This window comes from Tubulanus polymorphus, chromosome 9 (assembly GCF_964204645.1).
Source record: "Tubulanus polymorphus chromosome 9, tnTubPoly1.2, whole genome shotgun sequence".
NCBI lineage: Eukaryota > Metazoa > Nemertea > Palaeonemertea > Tubulaniformes > Tubulanidae > Tubulanus > Tubulanus polymorphus.
Genome location: NC_134033.1, coordinates 8,898,132 through 8,916,624, shown reverse-complemented (window position 1 = coordinate 8,916,624; position 18,493 = coordinate 8,898,132). Strand labels below are relative to the sequence as shown.

General features: G+C 35.3%; 1 protein-coding gene across 1 annotated transcript in view; it reads right to left on the bottom strand.

Moving 5' to 3' along the window:
* The window catches only part of LOC141910523 (sodium/potassium/calcium exchanger 2-like), a 47,867-nt gene that overhangs the window by 19,643 nt on the left and 9,731 nt on the right, over positions 1-18,493 (bottom strand). The window contains exons 5-6 of the mRNA XM_074801216.1: positions 18,207-18,312; positions 5,628-5,753 (exon numbers count right to left, since the gene is read on the bottom strand). Of these exons, the coding sequence (XP_074657317.1) occupies positions 5,628-5,753; positions 18,207-18,312 (232 nt within the window). The remainder of the gene's footprint in view (positions 1-5,627; positions 5,754-18,206; positions 18,313-18,493) is intronic.

Genomic DNA, 18,493 nt, shown 5'->3' with positions numbered 1-18,493 from the left:
GCCGAGTACGATGGAGTTTACACACTGAAAAACATTGGAAAACTAAATTTTAGTCACATATTCTCTTTATTCCAAAACAGATTTAGACAGTTGATCATTCCATACCTTGTACATGTTTGAAAATACAATGTATCTTTATATGAAGTGGTTAAGATACATCACAGCAGAGAAAAGCACTTCCATCAATATAGTCTAACATGTGCATAGCCTAAATGATGATGACGTTTTTTTTTTGTAAATTACATGTTCCATGAGTCGATAACGAATGCGCTGAGTGAAAACCTGGGAGTGTCAGTGCTATATCGCTATCAGACACACGCGAGCTCTTTAGTACAAGCAGTTAACGGAGCGCCACGCTCAGGACTGGGTGAAGTCCTGAAATGTATCATTCAAGTTGCATCGCATCGAAAAAACCAAAGGGCGGTTAGAGGTATGTTCTTTAGACAGGCCCTATATGACTTGGTGTTAACGGGGGTTCCTTGTATACGGGAAGTTCAAGTTCTCGAATTTCTCGTTTGATGGCGCTAGTCAAAACCGGAAATTTGAACCTAAATCCGCCATGTTCCATTTTATTTGCAATAAAAATCTCGCGCTTCAAGTTTTTAGTTAGCGATATTTAACTTACTATACATCGTCACGCGTAATCTTTTAAGTATGATATCCTGTCAATGTGTTGGATTCGATAAAACCTCACTTCCAACGCTAGAGATCACTGAAAATGTCATAAAATTACCAAAAATCACAAATTTAGCGATGACGCTCGAAGCAGCTAACGGAAGTAAGGACTGGTGCCGGGCGTCATCACTTTGTTGTTAACTGCAAGGCTCTTAAGGTGAATTTATTGCAGGCTACACTGATAAAAAGGAAATTAAATTATGATATAAAATTGAGTTTAGAAGGACTATTATCGTAGAGCCATAAAAAATATGAAAAGTACCAGGACTCGAACCTGCAATCAAAATAGAGCCGTCAAGTGCTGCCACCATGTGATACCTGGCAACCAGTCTTAACATCGTCAGCTGTAGTCAGTAACCTGACTGTGGTTTATTTTCACGATCGGATATTTTCACAAACCCCACAGTCAGGAATGGGAACGTCATTTTTCAATGAAATCTTCGTCAGCCAATTTGACTGACGAGTAATTTGCCTGGCATAACATTGTCTCTTAAGATATCCGTCTAATTTTTGTTGTAATCGACGCACAACAGATTCGTAGTTTGTCTGATACCTATAAAACCTAACCTGACGATCTTAATCTATGTGCAAATCGGCCATAAAGTGAGAGTAAATTTCCGTCGATTCAACGGCGGCCATTTTGAAAACATGTGGAGAGGGCTGGCACCTGAAGATTTGAAATATAAGTTGGAAAACTATCAAAGATGAAAATTGTCGTTTCGTTTTGAAAGTTTTATGTAAATCCTTGTCGGTCACCTAGTCTATCATGCCATATGTATGCAATACAGAGAAATCGCGGCCAATGGCAAAATTTGTGGTGAAATTAATTGATTTCTCAAAATAATGTTGATTAATCGCTCGAAACATACATAGAATTGGATTATTTCAAAAGGTACCTGTGTTAGTCCGTGATTTAAGCCATTAATTGAGAACTGAAGTGAATAGAAAGTATATTTTTGAAGTGTTATTTTTTTCAACCGTGTTTGTGGCCCTTGTCATCCCTAACGTTGGTATAAGCCCATCCGATATAAAAAGCTTACCACCAACGATTAGGTGACTAACTACGTCAGCTGTTGCAAAATGTTTTTTGATAACTCTCGGACATTTATAGTGATTTCTAGCCTTTGCAGTGAGGTTTCATCGTATCCAACGTAACGGTAGGATATCCTATTTAAAGGATTAATCGTGACGATACATAGTAACTGAAAAAACGCTCACTGAAAACTTGAAGCGAGAGATCTTTATTGCCAATGAACTAAAACATGGCGGATTTAGGTTCAAATTTCCGGTTCTGACTAGCGCCATCAAACGAGTAATTCCAGAACTTGCACTTGTCGATATCCCATCTTCCTCAAGCGTGACGACTTCTAAGCAATCTTTGTAGCTCGATTGAGCCATACCTCATTGAAATTTTAGTCGTAGTCAAGATGCACACTCAATTTGATACAGTTTGAGTTTCAGAAACTCTTACAAAGTGTCAAATGGGTTAAATTGAATCTTGAAGCAGCAGATTAGCAAATTCAATCAATATTTATTCAGCTAATGAAATTCATTTTACTCAGATAGATATCGAATTCTATTCAACATAATTCGTATTGAAAACAAAGCGATCTGAAGTACTTGAAGATTACATTTAGCAGGTATTATTGTAAACTACTTGCATATTGGCATGCAGACAGGGTGGAGATAAGTTCCCGCTCAGCGCCCACCAGTCTATAAATCTAGCCAATCTGATGCGTGGTATTTTTAGAGTAAACGTCGTGGTGAAGCGATTTTTTGTTCACAAGAGGACAACGGCTATTGGATGATCCCAATCTTGATTGCCGATAGAAAATGGCGGCTTTTAAATAGTACTGTATCTACAGATAGTCCAGAGCGTAAGGGTATTACATAGGTATTGTATGGGTTTACAGGGTACAAAGGGTCAGGTGAAGGTTAGAGTATGCCTAGCTTTAGGATTAGGGTTTTATTGGGAAAATAATAGGTACAAATGTAAATTTAATAAATGTAAATATAGTAAAAAGTTGCTTAGCCGACAATCGAGCTTGTGTGCATGTTCAAATCCCATTTTTCAAATATAGAATTCGAATTTTCTAAGACGCCTAAACATACTGAGAAACTAATGAACATAATCATGGTGAGATCTCACTGCTGAAAAGTGAAACTGTTTGCAATTCGGTTCAAAATCATTTAACTCCTCCATAAAGACGTTTAATGCTGAGTTTTTGACGGATATTCATATATTCTGATTTCTAACTTGAAGTGCATTGCGGTGTATAATACGAAAAAAATAGTTTTTACTGTCACAGAACAAGGCCTTTTTGAAATTATCATTTTGGTTGACCTATTAAAGGTGAAAGGCATTGGTAGGCCTAGGCCTTCCTAACTTTGTTTTTTTATTTTCTTAAGGTGATGACGGGTAAGTCATTGATCGATTTTCGAGTTCAGTCAATTACTCTGCTTGCATCATGCAGTGAATTGAAATCTACCACTAATTCTAAAGAACGTTGACAGTTGTTATACGAAGTAATGCGATTCTTTCTCTCGAGTAGAGGTTCTCTTCTCATTCCATGCAAGACGGCGTGCGTTTATCATCGTTTTTTACGTCTAGCGAAAGATATGGTCTGTGCCGGCCTCTAGCGAAAAATGATTCGCCACAGGATATATACATCAATTTTGCGGCCATATTGGTCAAGTAATTGGCCGGCACGAGCCATTAGCCATTACTTGGCACATAATCTCCTTTAAAGCATTTCTGTCCAACCTCAATAGTTGGCGTTACATCTTCACTACCCAACTTCAATAGTTGGCGCAACATCTTCACTGCCCAGCCTTACTAGTTGGCGCAAAATCCTTGCTGCCCAACCTCAGTACAGTTAGTGTAGTTGATGCTCAATCTTTAATGTACAACTTCACTAATTTGCACAAAATATTCCATCTCCAACCTCACTAGTTGGCAAAGAAATCATACAATCAAACGGAACGTTCACCAGATAGAAGTCGACCAATCGGAATGAAGTCTTCAGGCAAACTGTGTAGTGTAGATTTTTACACTAGGTTCGCTGATGTCACTGAGAAACGTAACGTCTACTATGGCAGGAGTTCATGCCTCGTGAATACTATCTGCTCGAATGCCGGTACCCGGTCTGTGTATACAGTAACTAATTAACAATCCGCAAAACACAATCAACATTCCTATATGAACTTTAAATAATCCGTTTACCTGATTACACGGCGCAGATGAGACACAGACAACTATGTCATTACACTGGAAAAAACGAAAAGTTGCCAAATTGCGGCAGTTAATTTGTATTCATCGAGAAAAAGCGATTGAGGTAGAGAAGGCTGAAAAGTCTGTTTGTTTTTGACGAGTAAATATGGTATGGCATAGATATAATGTCACAATGAAACATCACCCGTCAAACTTTCACAATTTACTCGTTAAACTTTCATTTTTACCCGTCGAAATGAAAAATCAAATCTACTCGTCAATCGCCAGCTATTTCACAAGTAAAGATGGCGTGACGAGCAATTTATAAGTCTTCAGTTGAAAACGCTCGTCAAAATATCATATTTTACGCGCTTCCGATACTATCATGGATATCTCCGATTTCATCCATCAGAAATAGCGAATTTACTCGTCAATCAGTCATATTTTTCCAGTAAAACTATCATAGTTTCATACAGTTCACTTATTCGAAGTTTCATATCAAATACGCTTGTAACATCGTCTTTTACTCGTCGAAATACAATATTTAGACTTGGCATTTACTCATTAAAAATAACGTATTTGGACTGAAATCTGGAATGCAAGGCCGGATACGTCACTATTTTGATCCGCACATGGTGGGCGATAATGTGATACATACACTGTCAAAATAAAAACATATTTAACTCGTCAAACACTATCGGTATCTCTCTATGATAGTATTTGACGCGTTGAATATGAAGTATTTAATTTTGACAGTATCCACGACAGCGATTTTGACGAGTCAAATGACATTTAGTTTTGATAGAATATCTAAGGCACGAACTTGGTTTTGACGATATATCCAAGTTCAGATTTTACGCATTGCTCAAGTAAAACTTGTAGCGTTACCTTTTTATATTGGATTTATATAGACGACTGGTGGTTGCATTGACAACATGCTTAATGCTATGGAAATGTCAATAATTCTTAACAAGGATTTTTCTAAAATAATGGCAACCAAATACAAAACCAATGATGGCCTTCAAAAATATGCTGATTTTGAGATAATTTTCTGATTTTGAATGTGAAAGAGCATATAGGAAATAAGACTTCATAAGACTTCATTCTTTATGTACAGTTTCATAACATTTCGTACATTTCACCTAAAAAACCTAAGTTCTAGGCCAACATGCTTTAAAACTAGGGGGCCAGGGACACTATGCCCACTTGGAAATGGTTTTCAAACGCTCAACAATCTAGCAATTTCAATATTCAACGCCCCTATCCAATGACTATGAAAAAATACAATGACCTTGAAACTCACCACAATTGTAGAACATGTCAGCAGCTACGATTTTGAAATTGTTTGTGCTAACAAAATATGCCAAGTTACCACTATAATATGGAAATACAAAGTTATTCTACTATACAACGCCCCCCTGGTGACCATATGCAAAGCCCAATGACTTTGAAACTAACCATAATCATAGAACATGTCATGAGCTACATTTTTTCTAATTGATCATGGTAACAAAACATGCCTATGTGCCAATACAATAAGGAAATACTTGTTATTGTACTATTCAACATGGTCAAACATAAGTGTTTGTTGTAGACAAAGACAATGCCTCTTTCGTGATCGAAATGCTGGAGTTAAGTAAGAGAAGAGTTCAAGGTACAAGAGAGATAGGGTTGAATATTTTAAGGTGAAATGTAAGTGCAAAAAGTTAAAAATTAAGGAAAACATTTGACTTATACTTACAATACTTGCACCGATCGATCCACGTTTATTGTGATGAAAAATGTGCTTGTCCTGGCTGGAATCACTGAGCGAAGCGCGATGAGAGATTATAGAAAGTCTTCGTGCGTGACCACCTGCCATACTCATCTGCGTACGGTATTAAACAGTGTGTAAGTAAGTGTGATGTTAGAGACAGCTGGACATACAGGTTAAACGTAAAAAATTGTAACAAATTGTGAAGCATTTATGATTTGTATATTCAAGGTCGGGTTCCATGTTTCATTAAACTTCGCAAAATGTTGGCCTGAACTTTCTGGTTTAGCTAGTTAGTTTTCAATATCCACAGCAATTACCACGCTGTTAAGCTTACCCCTGAATGTTGGACACAGGATTAAATGTGCGAAACCCATAAAGATTTGATGTAGACAGACCTAAGTGTAGGCCTACCAAGAGCTAAGTATGAAATTTGCACTCATATACATGAAAAGAAAAACATTTCCAGGCATGGAAAGTATAAATGGAGGATAAAAATCTTGAATAGCATGTTTTTAATTTGACTATAAAAAGATGACCCTCTAGAATTGGCCAATACGGCCGGCGTGCACTACGTAGCTGACTTTTTTGTCAAAATCTTGTCGACGAAGAAGGCTCATGTTCGACGACAAAGTTCTCGGAGGTTTTTACCGCGTATACCATTGAGAAATTTCACGTTGGGGGACAAAACGAGTTTTTCCAAAGATTCAACTCTTGAGTTGTTTTCAGTACATATCCCGTACATATATGTATTAATTGTTTGAATAAAAAATAAATGTTTGATCCACAGCTGTGTAATTGGGCCAAGGGTTATCACCATTCCATATACCATAACACCATATGCTCATATAATTACAAGAGATTTCAAGAGTAAACATTTTCTTGAACTGGACCCGGGGTCAGTTCCATAGTTAGATAGGAACCAAATTCCAACCCATAACCGTGAAACTGGATGCAGGTTGAGAGACAGTGCTTGTTTCTTTAGGTAGAGCCACGCTCATGTGGAAATGAAATAATAATAATAATAATATTTATTTCGCCATGTACATATGCCGTATAAATGATATATAGATTATGAAAGACATATTTCATGGCTTAGTGCTTGATAACCACCGAAGAAGACAGTTAGAAACAGAAACGCAGAAAGAGGAACTACCGTCTAGTATCTAGCCGTTGTTGCAAGATTATCTGCTATTAAGTATAAAGGACAGCCGTTAAACCACGTGTTCATTGTGTCATATAAAATAGTAGCAACATACATACAAGTGCGAAAGTAGACATTTTATAAAACTTCAAAAATTAAATATAAAATACCACAAAGTGCTTAGTGAAAGGCAGGAACCTGTGTAGACTCAACTGCAGTGCTCATTTTCAAACAGCTCCTTTAAGATTGATCTAAGTATAGCCTACCTAACTTCATTGATTGTGATGGGTCTCTATGTAATCTATTCCTCGACGTCTATTAACACCCATAATGCCCATCAACGAGATTAATAATCTTACGTCGAACAAAGCACGTAAAAGTGTACTATGAATAGTTTTTTTTCGGAAAAGTGACGCCAGATTTTACACCGATAAGCGCAACTACTTGCAGCGGGCACCTTTTGGAAATTGCTGATTTGAAATTCGTACTCAATATGCTCAATAGGTTGATTAGTTGAAATTACCTGACGTGACGTGGTAAATTTTTTTTCGTGGAACGAAATAAGTCTATTCGAAACCTTTTTAATGATATGCATTTCGTTCCTGCGAACCTCCGACGCTACGAAGTCTTGGGGATGGCTGAACAGATTACTAAAGAGATGAGAGCCAGTTGGCAGTCATAGATCATATATTTATTAATCCTTCGTATCTACGTTACTAACCCTGTGTACAAACTAGAAGCCAAGGGCCTTGGCACTTCGGAAATGAATATCACCCCCACACTGGCCCCTGGTAACTCAAATAGTAGGGGCGCCCGACGAAAGTTACCAGGGGCTATTGTGTATAGATACCGAAGTAACAATAAACCTTTAATTGCCAATTTGTCAACTAGGGCCTATCCACTGGTTAACTCTTACCAACTTTTGAGCGACTGCTCCCTGGTTTTTCTCTTCAAATCCATGCTACTATGTTGGCCCAGTGGCGGTCACTGATCAGACAATTTAGTGTCTTTTAAATAGCCATGAAAAGACTAAGGATCGGCAGTTTATATATCGTTTGAGTATGCCGTTAGATTTGCTGAATGGTCTATTTTGAATAATTTCCTTGTGAATCTTAACATCTCTGCAAGTTTCGAATGATACAAACAGCATGTCGGCTGGTACAGTTTTGTAAACTTCATCATTGTTCATTGTAGGAAACGTCCAAACGATCCCATGATCCAAATACTAAAGATACCCAGACCAATAGATAAGTAATACACGAGATGCTAAGCATAGTTAAGAATAAGGTGACAGTCTAATCAGAAGGATTAGTAACAGTTCACAGAAACATGGCTCTACCTAGTAGGGCGACCCCTTTGGTCGAATCCCCAAACAAGGCGGTCTTAAAATCGTTGTATTCTTTCACCCATGGAACATCAATAGAAAATTTAGAAGAGATCCAAATTAAAATTGTAGTAATGTTTATGAAACCATCGATCCCACCCCTAGTACATCTCCGAGGGTAAAGTTAATATGCGGCCAGGGCAGGAATTGGCGGGGGAGGGCAGTTGCCCCCAGAAATTTTATAAAAGTTTTCTTTTGCAAATATTACTGCTATCCTATAGAACTGCCCTTTTTCTGGTTACCTGTGTCCCGCCCCACGGCCCTAGCGGCTCTATATTCTTGTAGCCTATGACCCATATCACATACGCAGATTATTGGTAAGTTGCATCATCTAGATCCGATAACAACTGTAGGACGCATTGCCGGGGAATGTTAAATGACCACCGTGTGCCGTAGGTCGTTTGAAGCGATATGATAAACCTGTCACTGTCCTTACTAGTACTAATAGTATACTATAAATGTAAAAAGATTATATGCTGAGCATAAAATCCAGCTCGGGGGTAAATAATAATCCGTGAAAAATATTGTCTACGTAAAACGAGTAACGTGCCGCTTATTAAATCTTTTACTGCATCCTTGGTAAGAAAAATACGATACGTAGTTAGTCCAATAACGAGCAGCATAATTAAATATTACATTATGGTTTACCGTGTTCTAAAAACCAAATTCAGATACAGATAGACCTTTTTTCTGCTGCTACTAACTAGCTCGGCCAACACCCCAAAGACTCCTCGTAATTTCATCCCAAGATCCTCCAGTAAAAATTTGTTCTTGGTAACGAAATAACTCCAGAAACACAATCGAAAAGATAGAATAAACAAAATATCATCCCATCACCCTAAACTACCCTAATGATGATCTTCTAAACAACCTGAATAAAATATACACCTTGGAGCAATAAACCATTTTACAGTTGCTAGCCGCCATTTTGTAAGGGTACTTTAGTCATTTTTTTCCCCTTTTCAAGACAATTTTTGATGCGTCTTTTATCATATTTCATCGGTCCCTAGATGGATTTTCACAGTTTTAGCAACGTTCAAACCGTATGAATCTCTAGTTCCAGTTATGTAAAATTAATTCCTCAAACTTCCAATAATGCGACATGAGAGCGATATGAAAATAGGAGTTCAGTTTTTGCCGCTCGTGTAAAAATTCAGGGTACTCAACTTTGAAGTTTTGTATTTTCAGAAATAAGTTTCTAAAAAATTTGAACATTTCAGGATTTGTGCGCATGAACGCTCCCTTTCAAATGAAGTTTAAAATCTTCAGATATCTTACCTAATATTTATTCTACAGCTATTTAACCGCAGCGCGTCTCATGTCATTCCGAGTTTCAGCGCTGTTTTCGATGCGGGAATTCGAGTTTATGGCCGTACATTTTTCATTTCATATCTGTTGCTTCGGAAAATGGCTTCAATTGTTGATACATGTTCAAAAAGAGTTCATGCTATCAATTCAATGAAAATGGGTAAAAAAGATTATTGTGCTGTGAAATCTTGTGGCAATTAGAGGGATTTTCCCGAGAAAATCTTCAGAGCACCCCTTGTCCTTTAGGACTCTCTTCATTCAGGCATCAAGAATCTTTGGCTCAAGTATAAAATATGGAAAACTAGTCCAATGGCCTTTTTACCTGACGTACCAATACGCACAATGCTGACCAAAGATCTGCCAATCTTAACATTCCCGACATAACGACAATCCGAGATACCGGCACATCCTACATACCGGCACTTCCGACATACCGGCACTCCCGGCAATCCGACATACCGGCACTCCCGACCTACCGACATACCGGCACTCCCGACCTACCGACATACTGGCACTCCCGACATACCGGCACTCCCGGCATACCGACGTACTGGCACTCCCGACATACCGGCAATCCGACATACCGACACTCCCGACAAACCGGCACGCCGGCAATGCTGCAAACCTACATACAGACATTCCAGTCATTATGTAACCAGGCCAGTTGTTTTGAGAATATATATTTGTAAGGCTGGGGCGTTCGGTTCCTAATAATCCCCTGTAGAGAGATGTTGGGATCATTGGGCGTTCGGTTCCTAATAATCCCCTGTAGAGAAATACCGCGATCGTGGGAGTTTGGTTTTTAATATTCCCTTGTACAGAGGTACCGGGATCGTGGGGCGTTCGGTTCCTAATAATCCCCTGTAGAGAGGTGCTTGGATCGTGGTATGTCGAATTGTCGGGTATGTCGGATTGCCGGTATGTCGGATTGCTGGTATGTCGGGAGTGTCGGAATGTCGGGATTGCCGATGTTATAATTCAAATACAGAATTATGAACCTAATCACTCATTCATTTTATCTTAAGCTTCCGCACTGAGGGACTACATGACCATATTTCATACTTGATCCGAATTGTGCGGTACATCGTCTTAAGAAAAATTCTCATTTCTCTTCCATTTTGAACAAATGGATCAAAAAGGCCTATAGGAAAGTATGGGATTGTAGTTCCTTCGGTGTATGATTACATAGAAACGGAAGTTGTGATTTGGATCCTCAGACGCAATGTTAAGAAATCATACAGTGAGAAGGGCCGGCAATTGAATGTAGGTTAGTTTTACTTGCCGACATCGCCGACATTGGAAGAGATATCTAATGTAGGTTAGTTCTACGTGCCGACATTGGGTTCGATGGATCCCAGCCACTTTATATAAGGGTAAATCACGCAAACATCCAGCCCTTTGATCCCAGCCACTTTATGTGAGGCTATTACACGCACACACCCAGCCCCTCGATCCCAGGCACTTTATATAAGGTTAATCCCCGCCACACCCAGCCCCTCGATCCCAGTCACTTTATGTAAGGGTAATCCAGGCACACACCCAGCCACTTTATATAAGGGTAATCCACGCACACACACAGCCCTCGACCACAGCCACTTTAGGGTAATCGACGCACACACCCAGTCCTTCGATCCCAATGTCGGCGATGTCGGCAAGTAAAACTATCCCACATAGTTGAGTCTGCCCTAATTACTCGTCCCTCAGATATTGGTGCTGATTTAAATTATCGCTTTTCTCCGCACAATGCCCTTCTTTCTATATATATTACTTCATGCCTTGCCAAACACTAATTACTTACTCACTCACTACTAGTAATAGGGATAATAGGCTTTCAAGCCAAAGGTCGAACGGTCGAGCTCATAAAAAATGAAAAACATGAAAATAATAACGATTTCTACTTGAATTAGTCGCGAAACTCATAAAAAATGAAAAATAATTCTCACACACTCGAATTTATTTTTCATTTTTACTCGCTAGAAAAAAGTGTGAGTAAAGTGTGAGTGAAATGAATTCGAGTGTGTGAGAATTATTTTTCATTTTTTATGAGTTTCACTCCTAATTCAAGTAGAAATCGTTATTATTTTCATGTTTTTCATTTTTAATGAACTCGACCGTTCAACCTTTAACTTGAAAGCCTATTATCCCTATTACTCTTAAAATATTCATATACATGAATAAAATATATATGAATAACATATAAATTGATAGATTATTCAATATAAAAGTGTGAGTGAAATAATTCATATTTAAAACAGTGAATATTTATATTTGAATGAGTTTTAATAAAAATTTTGTTATTAAAATGAAGACAGAAGAAGAAGAACCCAACTTTAAAATCGAAATCAATGAAACCAATAAATCATTTTCACAGTTTTACATTAAAAATTATATTTCAGCAACAAATTTAGTGCACGCAAGGTATTATAAAATTGAAAATATTACTGTAATTAATCAAATATTATCAAATGAAACATATTTAATTACTGAACTAGTAGATACTTTTGATAATGGTGTTAAAAATGCTAAAGTATTCAATACAGTTTTAAATTTTAAAGGAACTTTAGATGAAAACATAATTAATATTCTTAAAACTCCTTTCAATGAAAGAAATGATGATATAATACTTTCAAAAGATTACAATGATTTGATTAACTTAAGAATTGAAAAAAGACAATTATATTATTTCAATTTTGATAATAAACAAATTATCTATAATGAAAATTCATCAAATATTGGAATTCAATGTGAATTAGATAATGAAAAATCATATAAAGATATTGCAGTTCAATGTAATTTAGATGATGAATTTTGAAAATTCAATCCTAATGAAAAAGTGCATTGTTATTGCGGAGGTAAATACTTAAAATCACATAAATCAAAGCATTATGAAACAATTAAACATAAAAACTGGCGTAAAGAGTAACAATTCAACATTATAATTATTGAATCGAGTTAAATGATTTAAATATCTAACAGTTTAAATATCTGACTGTTAAAATGATAAATTGTTTGACAGTTGAAATGATAAATTGTTTGACAGTTGAAATGATAAATTGTTTGACAATTGAAATGATAAATTGTTTGACAGTTGAAATGATAAATTGTTTGACAGTTGAAATGATAAATTGTTTGACAGTTGAAATGATAATTTGTTTGACAGTTGAAATGATAAATTGTTCGACTATTGAAATGATAAGACAGTTAAAATGATAAATTGTTTGACAGTTGAAATGATAAATTGTGTGACAGTTGAAATGATAAATTGTTTGACAGTTGAAATGATAAATTGTGTGACAGTTGAAATGATAAATTGTTTGACAGCTGAAATGATAAATTGTTTGACAGTTGAAATGATAAATTGTTTGACAGTTGAAATGATAAATTGTTCGACTATTGAAATGATAAGACAGTTGAAATGATAAATTGTTTGACAGTTGAAATGATAAATTGTTTGACAGCTGAAATGATAAATTGTTTGACAGCTGAAATGATAAATTGTTTGACAGTTGAAATGATAAATTGTTTGACAGTTAAAATGATAAATTGTTTGACAGTTGAAATGATAAATTGTTTGACAGTTGAAATGATAAGACAGTTGAAATGATAAATTGTTTGACAGTTGAAATGATAAATTGTTTGACAGTTGAAATGATAAATTGTTTGACAGTTGAAATGATAAATTGTTTGACAGTTGAAATGATAAATTGTTTGACAGCTGAAATGATAAATTGTTTGACAGTTGAAATGATAAATTGTTTGACAGCTGAAATGATAAATTGTTTGACAGCTGAAATGATAAATTGTTTGACAGTTGAAATGATAAGTTGTTCGACAGTTGAAATGATAAATTGTTCGACTATTTAAATGATAAGACAGTTGAAATGATAAATTGTTTGACAGTTGAAATGATAAATTGTTTGACAGCTGAAATGATAAATTGTTTGACAGTTGAAATGATAAATTGTTTGACAGTTGAAATGATAAATTGTTTGACAGTTGAAATGATAAATTGTTTGACAGTTGAAATGATAAATTGTTTGACAGTTGAAATGATAAATTGTTTGACAGTTGAAATGATAAATAGTTCGACTATTGAAATGATAAGACAGTTGAAATGATAAATTGTTTGACAGTTGAAATGATAAATTTTTTGACAGTTGAAATGATAAATTGTTTGACAGTTGAAATGATAAATTGTTTGACAGTTGAAATGATAAATTGTTCGACTGTTGAAATGATGAGACAGTTGAAATGATAAATTGTTTGACAGTTGAAATGATAAATTGTTTGACAGTTGAAATGATAAATTGTTCGACAGTTGAAATGATTGGACAGTTGAAATGATAAATTGTTTGACTGTTGAAATGTTAAATTGTTTGGTTGTAAATTTAATTGTTATTTGATTTGAAACATTTAAAAGTTAATGAAAAATAATTCTCACACACTCGAATTTATTTCACTCACACTTTACTCACACTTTTTTCTAGCGAATAAAAATGAAAAATAAATTCGAGTGTGTGAGAATTATTTTTCATTTTTTATGAGTTTCGCGACTAATTCAAGTAGAAATCGTTATTATTTTCATGTTTTTCATTTTTTATGAGCTCGACCGTTCGACCTTTGGCTTGAAAGCCTATTATCCCTATTACTACTACTTTACTCAATTAACCTGTTCTCCTCTGTATATATACCCCGGTTTTTAGTCTATATCTCACACCTGGCGATGATCTCTAGGGTGAGATCGAAACGTCGTGTACATGCATTTTATATATTTTGATTGTTCGAAAAAATAATTTCTTGATTTTAAAATTTTTTAATTTGTAAATAGTGGGTTTTTATCTTATTAACCGTCAGAGGTTGTGCAACTCGTGATTAAAAGATCAGGACCCAGTTCCGCAGTTTGTGAGTTAGAGTTAACTCTGAGTTAAAGTTAGTTCATTTTCAATGTTTTAACCCAGGGTCAAATCTTAACTCACAACTGTGGAACTGGGCCCTGTATTGAGGGTCCGGTCCGTGGCACCAAGGGAAATTAGACAAAGATTTTGCAGTGCTGAAGATACAATTAAAAAGAAAATTAATATTGGCTAGTTCCAGTTGAGAGCCAAATCTAATTCATAATTGGTGTGCTTAGTCTTGACTCACTGGATGTAAGCTTCCATAGTGAATAAACTATTTTCAGAGCTATGCAATGGGAAATACCGACGAGCTTCTGTATGATTGCTGGTAGAACCTTTAAAATAGATGAGCTAGGGAAATAGTTGAAAACTGAACAAGAAAATTGTTTACAGGGAGAGATAAAAATTGTTGAAAGTCAAGTTCAGATACATAGTCAGTCGACTTGAAGCATACAGTGTAAAAAAACTAAAACGATTCTTACCGACAACCCAGATATATTTATCGGATCTAAACATAGATGCTACGTACGTATGCCATGAAAATAGGCCTTTTATCACAAAGCCATCACGTGATTGCATTGCAGGGCTGTGGCTGCGATTGATCGCAGAAGTGCTCAAGATTTTGTTTCGCTGGCAGTCGGTGCCTGCTCACCGCCGCGAGTGGTGACTAAACTGTCTCCCGCCAGTTGAACAAAATAATGTTTGCTTCTGGTTCTGTCGCATCATACGGCTATAATGAGTACGACTTTAAGCAGCAACATGCGACTAAAAATACCTGGTACGAAAAAAGTGATACGTATCTCTGGAAAAAGCAAATATACTAGTACATGATTTGTATTCAATTTTAGGCCTATATTCTTAACCTATTCTATTGACATCATATCTTCTTTATAAAACGCCCAAAAATGGATCTAACTGTACTCGTCAATTTAACAACAGACAGACAGACAGGAAGACAGACAGACAGACAGACAGACAGACAGACAGACAGACAGACAGACAGACAGACAGACAGACAGACAGACAGACAGACAGACAGACAGACAGACAGACAGACAGACAGACAGACAGACAGACAATGTTTCTGGATGAGAAGCATTTTTAAAGAATTCCACCAATCTTGAAAACGCGTTTTTAAAACTTCACGCAACATGTTAAACCCACTTCGTCGACATTTTACAAGTTGGTTGACGATATGCAGGTATGTCGTTCTGAAGTCACACACAATTAAAATAACTCATTTTTCCTAATTTAGTTCCGTTTTTTTAGAATAAAATGATCCCTAAACTCACCCATACGTATCTGGATTCTCGTATCAGGTGTTTTTGCATGTCAGTAGTAGGGATAATAGGGGTTCAGGCCAAAGGTCGAACGGTCGAAAAATAAATTCTCGCACACTCGAATTTATTGTTCGACCATTCAACCTTTGACCTGAACCCCTATTATCCCTATTACTTTAAATTTAAATGTGTTAAATTTCTTGATTTTAACATAAAAAGTAACGAGTAATTAACAAGTGAAAAATTGCGTCGAGAAATCAGTGAATATTTATATTTATATGTGTTAAATTCGTATTTTAACATAAAATAACCAGTAATTAACGAGTTGAAGAAAATATCAATTTCAATTAAAAAAAATTAATATTAAAATGGAAGCAAATAAGTACTACTGTCCGACATGGAAAATCAATATAGATAAATCTAAAAAATCAAGACACAATAAAACTAAATCTCACTTAGAGAATAAATTAAAGTTAGAATATAAAGATGAAATATTAGAAAATAAATTAGAAGAATTAAAGAATGAAAAAGAAATATATAAATGTGATACATGTAATCAATCATTCAGTAAAAAAAGATATCATAAAGAACATTTAAAGTCTAAAACTCATATTAGAAATATGAATGATGAGTTAAATGATATAAAATATAACGAGTACTGAAGAAAATATCAATTTTAATAAAAAAATGACTAATAAATGAATGAACAGATACTACAGTTCAAAGATATCGATTTAAATGAATTAGAAAAATATTTTACAATTAGAAGTCTTATTCCTATTAAAGATTTGATTAAAACTGCACGCTTCCGTTTTCAAGTGAAAAATATTACTGAATTAATATTTAAAAATCATTATCTGATAATAGAGTTATCGAATGATAAAGATAAATTCTTATTCAATACAATAATTCCAAAATTCACAACATTTCATGAAATAGTTAAACATTTAATAATTACAGATGAAATGCAATCACTTTTTGATAATGAAAATTCAGATAAATCATTATTTCTACACTTACGATATTGCCCTTTCAGAGAATGCAATGTAATGTTCTCAGAGTAGAAGAGAAAAGATTTACCCCTGACATTCCAAATAAAAAATCATTCAAAGATGTTGGAATTCAATGTAATTTAGGCAATAAAATCGAAACACCTAAATATGAACCTAATTAAAAAGTGTTATGTAATTGTGGAAAATATTATACTCGAAGCAATAAATCACACCATCTTAAATCAAAATATCATAACTCAAAAATAATAATTCAACTCTAAATATTCAAAATAATATATTTCAAATTACTTTTAATTTTTCTCTTAAATAAATGGAAGATTTCAGCATTCCAATTGGGAAAAATGATTTGAAGCATTATCTTATAGTAGGAGGGTTAATATTGGCCGCGCTTTTCTTTTACTACGAAAATATTTCAAAAGATTTGATGAATGAAAATATAAAATTGAGTAAAAAGTTAAAGAAGTTAAATGGAAACAATCATCGAAATAATCATAAAAAAACTAATGATTTAAAAGAATTAGAGGATTAAAACAGCATCTTTTAATTTAATTTATTTTATATATTTCAACTATAAAAATGAGTGAACGTAAGGTATTAAATTTATTACATCTAATATATAAAAATCAACAGAATATTAAATCAATTATTATGATTTCAGGTTTATTTTCTTTCTCAGTTTACAGTTTGAAACAGTTGTTAGAATTCTATGATAGCTGTAAAATTAGATACGCTGAATTAAAAGATAACATAAATTTTATTTCAGATCGAATAAATAATATTAAGTGTTGTAAAATATAGCACACGCGCACGTACACGCCATCTACTGCCAACTTCTGGAATCTACTGGGATTTTGGGGATTTAAATTCGGTCGAAAGTAGACCGGGCTTCAAATGAAATTGTTATCGTTACCATAAGAAACCATACCTCTGAGGACAGAGCTCTTATATCTTGAGATGGCTCAAATTTGTGTCGATAACAATGCGGGGATTCTTTACAGGGTATTCAGGGTTTAATTCGACCTTTCTTTTAACAATGTTTCTGGATCTACTTCATGACCTGGAACTATTTTCTACAGAAGTCTTGGGAAACAAATTAGCAGGGTTCAGTTTTTGGGGTGTTGACCGAGCTGGTTAGTCGCAGCACAGGAAAAGTCTGCACGACTTATGTTCACTTTTTGGTTTTTACCAACACGGTTTACCAGTATGAAATTATTCTAAATTTTGCTGCCGTATCGACTAGCTGTTATTTTCCCTAGCCAAGGGAAAACGGATTTTTATTAGTGTCAAGTCACATTACTCGTTGGCGTTATAACGTCTACATAGACTATATTTTTATTTTTGTTCTCACGGATTATACTACCCCATGAAGGTGAAAGATGGATTCAAATTGGTAATCCGAATCTTTTCTCTTTTTATTCTTTTCATTAGAATACAAGATTATCGTTAAGGCTTATTTCCATTTTTCCGAATTGGATGGGCATTTCTCAGTCGGTCAAATGGCTTAAACCTCATTACTGATTGATTGATGAGACTACTTACTCACCATTTTTGTTTGACGTTCCTTTTCAGCAATTTCTTCAGTGGCCAACGAAGCCGGTTCTTCGACGTTCTCAACAGCTGCCTCTTCGGGGGCAATACGTGGCCGACAACTACCAAAAGGACAGAAATGTGGTTAAGGTGCATGAGTTAGCAAATAATTTGCCATGGCAGGCAAAGTGGTTTACCTTTCCAGTATCCAGAAGAACGTACCATGCAGTACATGTATTCTTTTTTGATAGCTTGGTATCACTTGCACGCTGTTAGTTTGCGTTTAAATATGACCAGAAAACT